Source organism: Lissotriton vulgaris, chromosome 5, assembly GCF_964263255.1.
Source record: "Lissotriton vulgaris chromosome 5, aLisVul1.2, whole genome shotgun sequence".
Taxonomy (NCBI): domain Eukaryota; kingdom Metazoa; phylum Chordata; class Amphibia; order Caudata; family Salamandridae; genus Lissotriton; species Lissotriton vulgaris.
In genome coordinates, this window is record NC_141693.1 from 1295922690 (window position 1) to 1295939846 (window position 17157).

Sequence of the window (17157 nt, forward strand, 5' to 3'; positions counted from 1 at the left end):
TTGGACTGGGTAAGAGTGGTCTGCTCAATTCAGACACTCTGTTCATCACCACCCCCTTTTGTAAATCGATTTTGGCCACTATAGGTGTGGCAGGGTATACTCAGACATGAGTCCCTTTCTCACTGCTCCATCAGGATTCAAGCAAGCCGGGCCGAAGAGGCTGAAATGCCAGAAACCGGTCCCCGGTAGCTTGTCTCCTTTCTGGTAAAGAATTGGCTTGGTAGTTTAGTCTGCCCTGTTCCCATGATGCACTGGGCCAGGGACAGACTGATTTGCATATAGCCAGATTCTGAGCTGGGATGGGGCAGTGAGATAAATAACGGTGATGGATCAAGCCCTGATCTTTGGACTGGGTAAGAGTGGTCTGCTCAATTCAGACACTCTGTTCATCACCACCCCCTTTTGTAAATCGATTTTGGCCACTATAGGTGTGGCAGGGTATACTCAGACATGAGTCCCTTTCTCACTGCTCCATCAGGATTCAAGCAAGCCGGGCCGAAGAGGCTGAAATGCCAGAAACCGGTCCCCGGTAGCTTGTCTCCTTTCTGGTAAAGAATTGGCTTGGTAGTTTAGTCTGCCCTGTTCCCATGATGCACTGGGCCAGGGACAGACTGATTTGCATATAGCCAGATTCTGAGCTGGGATGGGGCAGTGAGATAAATAACGGTGATGGATCAAGCCCTGATCTTTGGACTGGGTAAGAGTGGTCTGCTCAATTCAGACACTCTGTTCATCACCACCCCCTTTTGTAAATCGATTTTGGCCACTATAGGTGTGGCAGGGTATACTCAGACATGAGTCCCTTTCTCACTGCTCCATCAGGATTCAAGCAAGCCGGGCCGAAGAGGCTGAAATGCCAGAAACCGGTCCCCGGTAGCTTGTCTCCTTTCTGGTAAAGAATTGGCTTGGTAGTTTAGTCTGCCCTGTTCCCATGATGCACTGGGCCAGGGACAGACTGATTTGCATATAGCCAGATTCTGAGCTGGGATGGGGCAGTGAGATAAATAACGGTGATGGATCAAGCCCTGATCTTTGGACTGGGTAAGAGTGGTCTGCTCAATTCAGACACTCTGTTCATCACCACCCCCTTTTGTAAATCGATTTTGGCCACTATAGGTGTGGCAGGGTATACTCAGACATGAGTCCCTTTCTCACTGCTCCATCAGGATTCAAGCAAGCCGGGCCGAAGAGGCTGAAATGCCAGAAACCGGTCCCCGGTAGCTTGTCTCCTTTCTGGTAAAGAATTGGCTTGGTAGTTTAGTCTGCCCTGTTCCCATGATGCACTGGGCCAGGGACAGACTGATTTGCATATAGCCAGATTCTGAGCTGGGATGGGGCAGTGAGATAAATAACGGTGATGGATCAAGCCCTGATCTTTGGACTGGGTAAGAGTGGTCTGCTCAATTCAGACACTCTGTTCATCACCACCCCCTTTTGTAAATCGATTTTGGCCACTATAGGTGTGGCAGGGTATACTCAGACATGAGTCCCTTTCTCACTGCTCCATCAGGATTCAAGCAAGCCGGGCCGAAGAGGCTGAAATGCCAGAAACCGGTCCCCGGTAGCTTGTCTCCTTTCTGGTAAAGAATTGGCTTGGTAGTTTAGTCTGCCCTGTTCCCATGATGCACTGGGCCAGGGACAGACTGATTTGCATATAGCCAGATTCTGAGCTGGGATGGGGCAGTGAGATAAATAACGGCGATGGATCAAGCCCTGATCTTTGGACTGGGTAAGAGTGGTCTGCTCAATTCAGACACTCTGTTCATCACCACCCCCTTTTGTAAATGGTATCAACCAACGGCGCCACGCTTGGCTTCGCCTTACGTCTCTCAAGCCAGAGGCTCAACAGCGGGTGGCCAACCTACCTTTCTCGGGGGAAACCCTGTTTGGCAAGCATGCGTACGACAAAATGGCCCGCATGAAAGCTGAGGCCGAGACCCTGACGGCTGTCGGGTTGAGGAAGCCCAAGGAGAAGAAGTACTACCGCCCGTTCCAGAGACGGTTTGGGCGCAAGCCAGAGGGCGAGGGCAGACTTCAGGACAGCAGCAACAACAGCAGCAGCAGTTCCGGAGGCCCTTCCAGAAGCATCAGAAGGGCAGAGGCGGCCAGCAGTCCTCAGAGGCAAACAAAGGCCCGGCTGGGTCTCGTCCCTGAGCGGTTACTTCCCCTGCAGCCGTTAACCACTCCGGTGGGGGGAAGCGTTCAATTTTTTCTGGCAGAGTGGAAAAAAATTACTCAGGACAAGTGGGTGCTGAATATTGTTTGCAATGGATACAGTCTTCGGTTCACCAGCCTGCCTCCAGCAATTCCACCGGTCAGCTCGCAGTTTCAGCTGCGCGACCTCCAGGCGGAGGCCAATACCCTGTTGAGGAAAAGGGCGATAGAAGACGTACCTCTGTCTCAAAGGGAAGAGGTCTGTACTCACGGTTCTTTCTGGTTCGCAAGAAGGACAAGAACGAGTTCAGGCCCATTCTGGATTTGCGACAAGCAAACAAGTGGATTCGCAGAGAGAAATTTTGCATGCTGTCGTTGCATCAGATTTATCCTCAGCTGCAGCGGGGAGACTGGCTATGTGCCATAGACCTACAGGATGCTTACTTCCATGTGCCAATTGCACACAAACACAGGAAGTTCCTGCAATTCCAAATCATTATCAGTACACAGTACTGCCATTCGGGCTGAAGTCTGCGCCCAGAACATTCTCGAAGTGCATGGCAGTGGTAGCGGTACACCTGAGGAGAAACAAGGTGTTTGTCTACCCGTACCTGGACGATTGGTTGATCAAGGCCTCCTTCTCGGAAGCTCAAGTGCACTTTCAGAAGGCGGGCATTCTCTTGAACAAGCTGGGGTTGCACATCAACATGTCCAAGTCTGTCCCGACTCCGGTCCAGTGCATACAATACTTGGGAGCCTCCATCAATACGCTGTCAGCAAGCGTGTCTCCTTCGGGGGAGAGACAGTTATCACTCATTCGGAAGGCTCAGGCTCTTATGACCGCTCCATCTACAACAGTGAGGACGGTGTCTTCTCTACTGGGGTCGATGGCCTCTTGTATCTTCCTCACGCCACACGCTCGGCTGCACATGAGTGCAGGTGTGCTTGTAGGATCAGTGGGATCAGAGGAAAGGGTCTTGGGACGACAAGATATGACTGTCTCTGCATGTTCTTCAGTCTCTGAAGTGGTGGTGTTCAGCAGAGAATCTCCTCAGAGGGGTTCCCTTCCACAAGGAAATTCCCACACAGACTATCGTGATGGGTGCGTCTCTCCACGGCTGGGGGGCATTCTCCGGAGACTTACAGATACAAGGATCGTGGTCCCCGACGGAGTCCACGTATCACATCAATTTCCTGGAACTCAGAGCTGTTCACTTGGCACTGAAGGCCTTTTATCCGTCCTTCCAGACCAACTCTCTGCTTGTACAGACGGACAATACGACCACAATGTATTACCTCAACAAGCAGGAGGGCTCAAGATCGCGCACTCTGTCGCAGGAGGCGCAGGCGATCTGGCGCTGGCTTCCAGCCGGAGGACTGACGATAACGGCTACCCATCTACCAGGTGTGCAGAATGTTCAGGCGGACGCACTGAGCAGACTGATTCAGGAAAACCACGAATGGGTCATAAACGACGAAGTACTAGGAGAAGTCTTTGCAAGGTGGGTGACTCCAGACGTAGATCTGTTCGCCACCGCCGAAAACAGCAAATGCCGAGACTTCACCTCCAGGTATTACCAGCAGAGGACGCTGGGGAATGCGCTATGGATCAACTAGTCGAACAGCTTTCTGTACGCTTTTCCACCCATTCCCCTGATTCCGGTGGTGCTCATCAAGCTGTCCCAGTCCAGGGCGCGGATGATCCTGATTGCCCCGGAATGGCCCAGGCAGTGGTGGTTCACGGACCTGCTTCACCGGTCTCTCCTTCCTCACATACGGTTGCCGTGCCGGCCGGACCTTCTCACGAAGTTCGAGGGGCGGAAGGTGCACCCAAACCTCTCATCTTTGAGTTTGGCGGCATAGCTCCTGAGATAGTGCAATATGGCCATTTGAATCTACCAGAAGATTGTATGGACATATTGAAGTTCTCTTAAAGGCTAAGTGACCTTCCACTAGGACTTCTTATGCTTAAAAGTAGAAGAGATTCTGCATCTTGCATCTGGTGCAAGTCCAAGAACTATGATCCAACGACATGTAAGGAAGATGTCATCTTTCCGTATCTTTTACATTTGGCGCAGTCTGGCCTTAATTTCCTTTCCATTAAGGTTCATCTCGCTGCGCTGACTGCCTACAGGAAACGCCCTTCACAGACTTCCTTCTTCCAGATCCCTGTGATCAAGGACTTTTTAGAAGGCTTGAAGAAAGTGTTTCCTCCTGTCTCCTGGCTTCCTACGCCTTCATGGGAATTGAATGTGGTGCTGTCCAGATTGATGAAGGAGCCTTTTGAACCTATTCATAAGGCTTCATTGCAGCACCGGTCCTGGAAGGCGGCGTTCCTCGTGGACATTACATCGACCCGCAGGGTGAGTGAAATTCAGGCATTGTGTTGCCAAGAACCTTATACTGTATTTCATGCTCCTAAGGTTGTTATGCGTACTCACCCTAAATTTCTTCCAAAGGTTATCTCTGATTTCCATGTTAACCAGACCATAACTTTACCTACGTTTTTTCAGAATCCTTCGTCTCCAGCTGAAAGGTCTCTGCATTCCCTGGATGTTAGGAGGGTGTTGAAATTTTATCTGGATAAAACCAAAGATATTCGTAGGTCAGACCAATTGTTTATCAACTATGGATCAGTCAGGACCGGTCTTGCTACCTCAAAACAGTCCATCTCGAGGTGGATTGTGTCCTGTACACAATTGTGTTACCAGAAGGCTAATAAGACCTTAGGGGGTAAACCTAAGGCTCATTCCACCAGGGACAAAGCTGCCACAACTGCTTTGCTCCGTAATGTTCCAATTGCGGAAATCTGCAAGGCGGCCACTTGGAAGTCGGTCCATACCTTTGCTAAGCATTTCTGTCTGGACTCTGATGCCAGGACAGATGCTCTTGTTGGGCAGGCTTCGCTGCGAAATCTGTTCGCACAGTAGTGGTGTTATTTCTCTTCTCTCCACCGCCGCTTTGGTGTGGGGATGGGCTTGCCATTCTATTCACTAGATTATGACTGTACACAGAGATCCCTTACTACAGAAAGAGTAGTTTCTGTCCTGTAACTCCAGTTCTGTAGTAGGGGTATCTCTGTTATAGTCATAAGCGATCGCCCTCCTCCCCGGTGGAGAAAGATCTTCATGTAAGGAATGCTACAGGTCTGGCGTGTTATGCCTTCAAAAAGAACTGAAAGTAAAAGGGACCTGCTGTGCATTCTGGGATACTGAGAGAGTTCTGGAAAGTTCTCTTAAAGGCACAGTATCCTGTTCTGAGCCACGTAATGGCAGCCTGAGGGGCTTGTCTGTCCACTACTTTCTCTATCATTCCATAGGCTTTTCCTGATAGGGGAAGGTTTTTCTCTGTGGAGAACACTGGACAGACTGTGCTGATTGTGGGTTTTTGGTGGAATTTCTAGTTGAAGTACTGGACAGTGTAGCCTGTGGATATAAGTTTGAAGACACGTGGAGGCAGCACCAAATTCAAAGTAATTTGCAGAGTCGAAGAGTAGTGTAAAAATATATTTTTCTTTTTATTAATTTTTTCTTTTTTCAAGGTGCACAAGACAGCCAACGCGTTTCGCTCCCCAACCTTGGGAGCTTCGTTAGGGCAAAATCAAGCGAACTGAAACCTGTATAGGTCTCAAGGTCAGATCAAAATGGCACCGGTGCCATTACTTTGAATTTGGTGTCTTCAAACTTTTTTCTGGGAACCCTGTGGGACCTAACCACAGCAGGTCTCGGAGGTTGAACAGCACAAGAGACTTGAGATTGTATGGGACTCTTTGAAGTTTGAGGTGCTTTTTCGGTTGGTCCGCTGTGGAAAGACTGATTTTCTATAGCCTGTGGATATAGGCTGCATTATCTGTCTTTAAATTCTCTCTTAAATGCCTGTGCAGGTCTGCATTTTTTTACGATTTAAGAGATTATTTTTGATTGCTCCGGGGTCAACGCACATGGGCGGGACTATTCACTAGATTATGACTATACACAGAGATCCCCCTACTACAGAACTGGAGTTACAGGACAGAAAATACTCCTTTTGTATTCCCATGTCTCCTAATAAAAATGATACCCAGGTGTGTGTGTGTGGGTCTAATTCATGTCACAGGAACAGGCCAAAACTGTAACCATGTGAAGACCACGTGGACACTCCACTGACTTAGGGCCTTATTTAGAACTCGTTAGATGGGTTACTCCGCCACAATGGTGAAGGATATCCCATCCGCCGAAATCTAAATCCCATCACGGAGAAACACGTCCTCCAAGATCTAAATCATATCCAGAAGCTTTGAATTTTTCCTGTCATGGGAGATGGGCCTACACATAGAAATGCAGTACTTCATTAAACGGAGTGTGGGAATGCTGGGATGTAGGACTTTTGTCAATGCCTGCTAATTTTAGAACTTTTGCTCAAAGAACAAGGAAAATATGTCTTTTTAGTTACTTTTTTTTTTACACATTGACTGGTGCCCTTCACACAAAGTATTCATTTACACTGGCACAGTCACTGTATGTTAACCTTTGAATGAATATCTCTGGACATTTGTTTATATATGTTCTATTGGCATATCCAGCAAGTGCCGAGGCAGGCATATGAAGGCAATCACTGAGTGGATTCATGAAAAGTTCATCTCAAAATAGACAAGAACAAGCAGTGTTAGACAATCTGCGCAAATACCGGGCAGACCACTACAGTCATCCACAAGATGCCACATGGGCAGAAAAATCCAATTACTTAGGTGTGTGTAGTTTCAGAGAAGGCAACATCAAAGTCTAGCTTGTAAGTCAGTCCTAATGTAGGCACAGAAGAGAACAAGCATGTGCAAGAGTTCTCGTAAAGCATACAAATTAATTCTAATATGTCAATTCAGGTAGTCCTGAAGGTAGCAGCCCTTGTAGGCAGTATCGATCCATGCAGGCTAAATGTATGAAATGTTAAAGATTCACGTGTAGTCATATCAGGCATTCTAAAAACAATGAAATGCAGGATGTCCCTGAGTAGCAGCAAACAAGTCTAGAACAATCATGTGCAGGGTAAGCACACACGCTGACGTTCCCTGCGCCCTCGCGGTAGCATGAAAACCAGAATCGGTGACAGCGTCTGAATTTCCGTTTCCAATGATCCCATGTCATCCCTTCTTTTTCCAGGTCTAGAAAGAGATAAGTTTGACAACAAGACTGTGTCATTTGAGGAGCATTGCAAGATGGAACACAACATCTGGAACTACCTGTACTTCATTGTGCTGGTGCGGGTGAAGAACAAGACTGACTACACTGGACCTGAGAGCTACGTCGCTCAGATGATCAAGGTGCACCGTGGGATTGGAAGGGAGGGGGGCTTTTACCTTCATTGAGCAATTGATTTGGGGTTGGCACTGATTATCTGGCCCTTTACAGAAAATATTTTTTTTAAAGGGTGAGGTTCTCCAGTGTCAATGGAGAGCGAAATAACCTTTACAGTGAAAGAGGGCACAGAGCATGCGATAACAAAAATGGATATTTAAAGCAATAGTGATAGATACATGATTTTCTCTGAAAGAGGAACAATAGGCAGACTGAGCACTAAAATAAGAAGACATAGGGAAAAAGAAGGGAGCAAAGGTACAAGACAAGCAGGAAGTAGGAAAGGATAAGGAGGGAGTAGGGGGTCTGAAATTAGGGCATCAGGGTAGAAATAAGAGGGGAGCGCAGAAAAAAGGAAGAGTAAATGTAGGAAAGAAATTCAAGTATAGGCAGTGAGAATTAAGAGTAGTTGGTGTGTTGAGGAAATGAGGGAAAGAGTATGATATGAAATAGGTAGTTGAGGGAAACAGAGTACAGAAGCAGATAGTTAAACGAAGCTTCGGCAGAGGTTGAATGAAACTCTTGTGAACCTGGGAATTTTTCTAATGAGCATGAGCTAATACATCTCTCACTCACTTTCAGAGCAAGAACCTGGACTGGTTCCCTCGAATGCGAGCCATGTCGCTGGTCAGCAATGAAGGGGAAGGGGAGCAGAATGAGCTCCGCTGCTTGCAGGACAAGCTGAACGGCACAATGAGGCTGGTGTCCCATCTCACCGGGCAACTCAACGAACTAAAGGAACAGGTACAGACTTAGACCCAGTTATCTCTGGTCTGACAGGTCAGTGGGATAAGGGAACAGGTAAGGGCACAGGTATTGGTCCAGTACATACTATTATCACCACATCGCTGACATGGAAGACCAGGGAAGTGTCCTCACACAGAAAGCACAAAACGCTCACTTTTATAGGGGGTCTGGTAGCACTTCAATGTGGAATGATGCTTTCCTGAAGGCTAACGTTTCCCCTCGTTCACCCACAGCTGATGTGTTAAGGCCAAAATGCTAAGTGCCAGCAAAGGTCTGTCGTAAATAGTAGATGGGATAACCACATGAATTATTGTAAACCAATGGAAAGGGCTAGAAGCACTTTTAAAGCACGAGTTCTTGTTTGTTCACCAGAGTAGAGATTAAATATCTGTACATACTGATGGGGTCTTTCCCAAACGGTTAGTGAAAAGAACATTATGTAATCATTTTTAAGCACGTTAGTTTAGGTAGTTACATTAATATCAAGTTAGTTACAGTAATAACAATACCTCCTCATCATTATAAAATGTGCCAACCTTCACGAAAAATGCTGCAAATAATTGCTGCAGCACGTACATGTATCCAATGGCATAGCTATCAATAGTGCAGCAGGTGCAGTGGAACCAAGGGAACAGGGCTCTGATTGGCCCACTTCACCCAGTTAGTACAACCATAATAAATCCCCTGCTTGCAGTAAGACCCATGGAACCCTTGCTACACTACTGAATGTGTCCATATTCTATATTGGTTGTCATAAACTAGCATGAAATTGTACAAAGTCACCGGGCAATACCATTAATTATATGGACTGGACACCAAAACGTACTATAACTAATGTCAGTATTAACAGCAAACCTCCTTAAATCACACAGAGTCAGAAGTTCAAGGCTAAATTCCCATCCCTGTGCAAACTCTTGTTTGCACAGGTATCGTATTTAGAAGCTGCATGGCGGGTTCTGGCAGGTCAAACCAGCTGAAATGTATTGTGGGAAAACGGCCAGAAAAAATTAAAAACATGCAGAATGTGCGTAAAAATGATTCTGCGTGTTATTTCTAATTTTTCTGTTGAAAACAAACAATTGGAAATTTTTACTACATTTGGTAAATATCTTACCCTGGGTTACTGGTATTTACCAACTGTTTGGTACATACCACACCCTATTGTGCGATACATGACAAGAGCTCACAGATATCCCCTAAACAAATATGTTTTGGTCTAAAATATGTCAAGGCTTCCTGAAAATCTATATACGTGCCAAAAATGTATATTAAGGCCTTAAAATATTATTAAAATGTTTACCAAGTTGAGCATGACATTTTATCTAATATAACCCGCCCTATTATCTAATTCTGCTCTGCAAAGCACAAGTGCAAAGTGTTTGGTGTCCTGGGGCAGATGCCTGTCAGCAGGTGGTTGTGCAGGTGAATCTAAAGTCAGGGGATGGCTGGAGCCGATGTAGTTTGACCCACACATTGACCAAGAATGTTGACACTTTCTGGGCACCTGTGATAATCTCGTTGTGGCTTCTTATACCCTTACAACAGTAAAAGGTGTGGGATAGTGCCATGCGACCTTGGGGGCAGTTGTGTGCAAGTGAAGACATATTTGCCAACCCTACTGATTTAGACGGTAGGCTACCACTATCTAGTAATACCTACCTCCTAATTATTTTACATGTCATCCTTACAGCTGTTTTAAAGCCCACCGCTGGCCTATAACCGAGTCCAAATTAAATGTCTCCAAGTCCAGGTGGGAGAAGTACACCTGCAGCAGTAAACACAAGGCCTGAGGCACATCTGACTAGACAGTGACATATCATCCAACACTTTGCAAGTTGGATCGGTCCCCCTCATCTACCAGCCTCCTTCTCAGAATTAATGGGATAAAGGGATAAATAAACATTGTGTGGACTGCTCGAGGCCAGTCCTACACGAGTAACAGAGTGTACGTATGTACGTGTTCTTTCGTTGGCCCAACTGTATCCTGCATGACCTAGTACCACAGTTTACACTGGTGACAAGGCCCCATACGTACCCTGAAGTGTAAGACAGTGGTGCCCATGTGTTTATCTTGAACCTGGCCGCAGGGGTGCCACACCTTCCCAATGTGAGGTGGTGCTGGAATGCCACGCCACCCTGACTGCCTCTGCCCACTCTCCCATCTGGGGACACACATCCAACCATGCCTGGAGTGCCTCTATGCCGGTTTGGGTGAGGGAGCCCTCACCTGTTCACCGCATTCCCACCAAATGAACGGCTCCACCTTTGGGCTGATGGGAGCACAGCAGGCATGGCCCTCAAGTACACAGCGCTCCAGATCAGAACCTGCCCCAACGACTCTGCACACAGGAGACAGACGCTAGAGTCAACGATATGGCACAGTCAAGCATTTGGCCCCCTAATATCCAGTGCTGGTTGAAGGAAGTAAACCGTTACTAGTCCTCTATGAGTGCTAACATTCTTACAGGTTTTGTGTAGTTAAGGAGATAGGTCCCGGGACGTAGGGTCGGCTGGACCATACACAACTTTTTGGAAAAAACAGATGCCAACCCCACCACTTTTCAAGTGCTCTCTACTGCGAGCAAACAAATCAAAATTAAATTCCAGATTTGTTCGGTATATTTATTTTTACCTTTTACTTTTTTTAACATATAAGATCAGACAGATTGTCTGAAAAAGACACTCAACATATAGCGACTAATATAAAACAATACAGCAAGGGAATACAAATCACAAGATGAGTTACAAACAAACAATTATATAATACACCTTTCGTATATTGAGTGATAGCAAACAATAAATCTCTGCACATATTGGAACAACACTCAATAAAACATAATCAGTATTTCAACTCAATGAAAGAGACACGTTCAAGGTGAAAATTGAAGAATATAAACTAATTAATCAGTGAGACTCAGAAATGAATTCTGTATCCTTCGTATATTCTTTCAATGATGCCGACGCGTTTCGAATCCGTGAGCAAAGTTGACGGACTCTCATCAGGGCTCAATCAATGTAGTTCTGCAAGGTGTTTATGTTTAAAAAAGAAAGACAAAAGGAGAGCAGCGTGTCACCAAACATTCTCAATACCAGGGTGACTGCCCCCAGTGCCCCTCATAGCCCTTTATGTACCTGACAGTGACTCCGAAGACCTTATCTCGGGGATCTCTTAACACCAATACTTGTGGCGGGACCTTGTTATCTGCAAGATAGCATCAAGCTCAGAATGTGCAAAAGCAATATACTTCGAGTTTGTGCACACGCGGGTAAACCCGCAAAACATAAAAGAAAAATTCCAAATTCCAAATTCATACCTCGGACAGTAGCAAGTGTTTCTCCCTGTCCCTCTCTAGTTCAGATATCCTGTAGCTCCTTATTTCACCTGTGGATAGCGGACCAAAGTCGCCACATTAGATTGTAAAGCGGCATTTCAAGTGGCGTGTAGAAGCATTTAAAGTAACATTACGGATCACCAATCGTTAGATCTGAAGCGCATACCTGGAGACACAACGTTTTCTCACACGGTCTCAGGTCTCACACACGCTGGCCGATCTAAAAGGGGCAAAGAGCGGAGCACAATTTCAGAGCCTGCTCACAACCGGACTGTTTGCGCTAAAGACTAAAGCGGGAGAAATCCATTTGCAAGTTACCTGTACTTGCGCGTCGCAGGTTCGCGATCAAGCTGCTGTGAATTCATACACCGAAATGCAGCGGTATCCAAATCACGCCGCACTGTCTCCTATTCCTCGGCTTATAACCTGCCAATCAAAGACAGGAGACTTATAACTTGTCAGCCCCGTTTTAAAGTACAAGTATAACTGTCGACTATTCTCAGGAGCACTCACCGGTTCAGTAAGGGCTCCATGGTACGACTGCCAGGTTCAATTCAGAAACACCAGCGCCATCTTTAGGGCGGGGATATAAACAATCAATGAGTGCATGGAACTGTGGGACATGTAGTTCCGGAAGGGTACAGCGTTACTGCTGTCGAGTGGAGCACTTAAAAGAACACAAAGTCACAGGCTTAAAGCCTTGAGACTTCGGACATGCTATTCAATCCAGTTTGGGCGCTATTGAATCTCATGATCAAATAGGCTTCCTTGCGCAGCAGGGGTTCCTCAATGTCGACAAGACCTTTTTTAGTGGGCATTGTATACAATACTGTCCAAGAAAAATCAGTTTCTGCATGTGATTTATCCACAAAGTGTTGGACCATTGGCGCACTAAGCACTTTATTTTTAATACGGGATCGATGTTGTGTAATCCTTGTGTTGACTTGCTGGTTAGTCTTCCCGATGTATAGTTTTGGGCACCCACAAATGATGGCGTACACGACGTTTTTGGTCCTGCAATTTGAAAACCCTTTATTGGTCCATTTCACTTGCTTATGTTGGAATTCACAGCCCTCCAGACAGGACCCACAGGACACACAATTCCCACACTTATGGTGTCCCTCAACAGGTTTAAGACCCCATTTGGATAGTAGATCTTGCTTAGGTCTGGGTGTAGCAATGTCGGCACGTACTAAGTGTTGGCCGATACTCCTATTTCTTTTGTAGGCAAAAATGGGCCTAGGGAAGGGGCACTCCAGTTCTTCCAACAAGTGCCAATTTTTCAGGGCCATTTGTCTCACCCGATGTGTGTCTGGTCCAAAAGTCGTGACGCACACCATTTGTTCCAATTCTCGTTTAGGAGTATCGGCCAACACTTAGTACGTGCCGACATTGCTACACCCAGACCTAAGCAAGATCTACTATGCAAATGGGGTCTTAAACCTGTTGAGGGACACCATAAGTGTGGAAATTGTGTGTCCTGTGGGTCCTGTCTGGAGGGCTGTGAATTCCAACATAAGCAAGTGAAATGGACCAATAAAGGGTTTTCAAATTGCAGGACCAAAAACATTGTGTACGCCATCATTTGTGGGTGCCCAAAACTATACATCGGGAAGACTAACCAGCAAGTCAACACAAGGATTACACAACATCGATCCCGTATTAAAAATAAAGTGCTTAGTGCGCCAATGGTCCAACACTTTGTGGATAAATCACATGCAGAAACTGATTTTTCTTGGACAGTATTGTATACAATGCCCACTAAAAAAGGTCTTGTCGACATTGAGGAAACCCTGCTGCGCAAGGAAGCCTATTTGATCATGAGATTCAATAGCGCCCAAACTGGATTGAATAGCATGTCCGAAGTCTCAAGGCTTTAAGCCTGTGACTTTGTGTTCATTTAAGTGCTCCACTCGACAGCAGTAACGCTGTACCCTTCCGGAACTACATGTCCCACAGTTCCATGCACTCATTGATTGTTTATATCCCCGCCCTAAAGATGGCGCTGGTGTTTCTGAATTGAACCTGGCAGTCGTACGATGGAGCCCTTACTGAACCGGTGAGTGCTCCTGAGAATAGTCGACAGTTACACTTGTACTTTAAAACGGGGCTGACAAGTTATAAGTCTCCCGTCTTTGATTGGCAGGTTATAAGCCGAGGAATAGGAGACAGTGCGGCGTGATTTGGATACCGCTGCATTTCGGTGTATGAATTCACAGCAGCTTGATCGCGAACCTGCGACGCGCAAGTACAGGTAACTTGCAAATGGATTTCTCCCGCTTTAGTCTTTAGCGCAAACAGTCCGGTTGTGAGCAGGCTCTGAAATTGTGCTCCGCTCTTTGCCCCTTTTAGATCGGCCAGCGTGTGTGAGACCTGAGACCGTGTGAGAAAACGTTGTGTCTCCAGGTATGCGCTTCAGACCTAACGATTGGTGATCCGTAATGTTACTTTAAATGCTTCTACACGCCACTTGAAATGCCGCTTTACAATCTAATGTGGCGACTTTGGTCCGCTATCCACAGGTGAAATAAGGAGCTACAGGATATCTGAACTAGAGAGGGACAGGGAGAAACACTTGCTACTGTCCGAGGAATGAATTTGGAATTTGGAATTTTTCTTTTATGTTTTGCGGGTTTACCCGCGTGTGCACAAACTCGAAGTATATTGCTTTTGCACATTCTGAGCTTGATGCTATCTTGCAGATAACAAGGTCCCGCCACAAGTATTGGTGTTAAGAGATCCCCGAGATAAGGTCTTCGGAGTCACTGTCAGGTACATAAAGGGCTATGAGGGGCACTGGGGGCAGTCACCCTGGTATTGAGAATGTTTGGTGACACGCTGCTCTCCTTTTGTCTTTCTTTTTTAAACATAAACACCTTGCAGAACTACATTGATTGAGCCCTGATGAGAGTCCGTCAACTTTGCTCACGGATTCGAAACGCGTCGGCATCATTGAAAGAATATACGAAGGATACAGAATTCATTTCTGAGTCTCACTGATTAATTAGTTTATATTCTTCAATTTTCACCTTGAACGTGTCTCTTTCATTGAGTTGAAATACTGATGATGTTTTATTGAGTGTTGTTCCAATATGTGCAGAGATTCATCGTTTGCTATCACTCAATATACGAAAGGTGTATTATATAATTGTTTGTTTGTAACTCATCTTGTGATTTGTATTCCCTTGCTGTATTGTTTTATATTAGTCGCTATATGTTGAGTGTCTTTTTCAGACAATCTGTCTGATCTTATATGTTAAAAATTTCTAAAGTAAAAGGTAAAAATAAATATACCGAACAAATCTGGAATTTAATTTTGATTTGTTTGCTCGCAGTAGAGAGCACTTGAAAAGTGGTGGGGTTGGCATCTGTTTTTTCCAAAAAACCTTCTTACAGGTGGCACAATGGCTGATAGTACTGCACAGCACTAAGCCTACTTCACCCACAGCTGCCAACCCAAGGCACCCATACATCCATGATTGCTTAGCTACCATTAAGTGCCCTCATTAACCCGGCCAGGGCCAGACTGGGAACTGAAACCGGCCCTGGCAAAGTGCTCGGCCATCCCCTGGCGGGTGGAGGGGGGCGGAGTTGTTTGCTAGGGACGGTTTCAGCCGATTTTGTTACTGGCGGCCAATATTGCTGCAAATGCTGCAAAATCGGACCCTGGTAACATAAACGGCCCCACATGGGCCCCCACCCTGGCGGCCCACCGAGGAAACACCTGTTTGCCGCTACGGCCAGTCCTACCTTGAACTCGGCAAGTGCCACCGATGTGGATTGGCAGGTTGAACTACTACTTTTGCAAAACAGACGGTACTGTCGAGCAGTCACTTCTGCTGCATTTGGAGGTGAGGAGATCTATCAATTCTTCAAGACACTCCTGGCTAAAGGTAATAATGATGAGTACGATGCAGCGTAGTGGTAAATGCATACTTTGATCTGCAATTGAATCCCAACTTTGAAAGGTTTAAATAGCGCCAGGCCTGACAGCATGAAGATGAGACAATCAATGGGTTCCAGTCAAGAATAAGAGCGCTAGCTAGCACATGCGGGGATAATGATCAAGCCAAAGACGTTTGTAACCAACTCATTCTGCTGAGGGGTGCTCCCGTGGTCTATTTCAACCCGCAATGCAACACAGAACTGGTAGTCTACATTAGCCCAGTCAGCCTACTACTCCAGGAAAATAGCAACGGGCAATAGGTTCTCTATGCCAGTCACATCCTAACAGTCACTGAGACCCACTACATCCAAATCGAGCCAGACGCACTGGCCATCCTATAGGGATGTCGACGTTGTCACCTATATCTGTATGGAAGACAGTGCTGGGTCATCACTGACAACAAACCACTGGTTCAGTGGTTTGCTGGCACAACATGTAGCCCGTCACCAAGGATCTAGAAGGGGATGATTCATCTACAGCTGTATACCTTTAATGTTGTGTAATACCCAGAGGACCCACTCCTGTCGATTTTTAGTCCACACACCCTCTGGAAAACCGCCATGGCTGCAAAGAGGATGACAAGTAGGCAGAGGACTACAGATGGTCTCACTGGGCACCTGTCCCACGGTGATGCCGCTGAAGGAGATCCAGGCAACCATGGCAGAAGGCTCAAACTTACAGAAAGTAGTGCAGGAGCCACACCACAAAGCCTGGTTTCTATACTAAGCAAAACTATGGGAAACTGTTGACAAACAAGTGATGACCCAACTGTGGCGAGTACGTGATGAGTTGAGCTACACAGGAGACCAGTGCATTGTTGTCCTGAGATCCTTGTGGGCCTGAGTGATCAACTTTGCTCACCAGGGCATCAAGGTGTGGCCCAAACAAAGACGAGAGTCTGACAGAGTCGGGTTCCCTGGGATGGATAGGGCAGTTGAGGAGAAAGTGTAGTGGTGCCATGCTTCTCAGGTGACCAGACCCATGCCTCTCATAACTAAGGGCTTCCAACCTCACCCCTGGGCCCACCTGAGCATTGACTTCAGAAGCTTTCCTAATGGGAGGGAAACTGTGTACATCATAGTCAGCCACTCCAATGCCCTGTGGCAGAGTTGACCCAATCAAGATATTCACAAGAGTAAAGCCGGTCATTGAAAAGGTGTTTGCCCAGTTTGGCCTTCCAGACAAAATCAAACAAATAATGGCCCACCATCCCAGGGTCAAGAATTCAAGAAATACGTGACTAGCCTGGGATTACAGCACTAAAAGGTCACACTGCAGTGGCCTCAGGACAACAGGGAAGCAGAGTGCTTCATGTCCACCCTTAATCTGGCCAAACGCAAAGGGGTAGATCAAGGAAATGACCTGGAGTTCTACCTGCCCCAGTTCCTGTGGGCATACAGACACCGGCCCTGCAGCACTCAGGGTGCGCTCCCATTGACCTTACGATTCAGCAACTCACTGGGGACAGTATTCTGGCGCACCCTGCCTGGCATTCCACCCTTTGGATGCGGCATCAGCCCAGCAAAAACATAGAGAAACAAACAATACAGCCAGTAAAGACCAAAGGCTCGCATCCCAACTATCCAGATAGGAAACTAGGTGCTTATAAGAGATTGCCAACCTAGGTGGAAATTCAGGACACCCTTTG

The 17157-nt window shown here is 46.5% G+C and overlaps 1 protein-coding gene across 1 annotated transcript in view; it reads left to right on the top strand.

Annotated features, from left to right (window-relative positions):
* The window catches only part of ITPR3 (inositol 1,4,5-trisphosphate receptor type 3), a 588642-nt gene that overhangs the window by 560769 nt on the left and 10716 nt on the right, over positions 1-17157 (top strand). Inside the window, exons 56-57 of the mRNA XM_086923190.1 lie at positions 7290-7450; positions 8067-8228. Of these exons, the coding sequence (XP_086779316.1) occupies positions 7290-7450; positions 8067-8228 (323 nt within the window). The remainder of the gene's footprint in view (positions 1-7289; positions 7451-8066; positions 8229-17157) is intronic.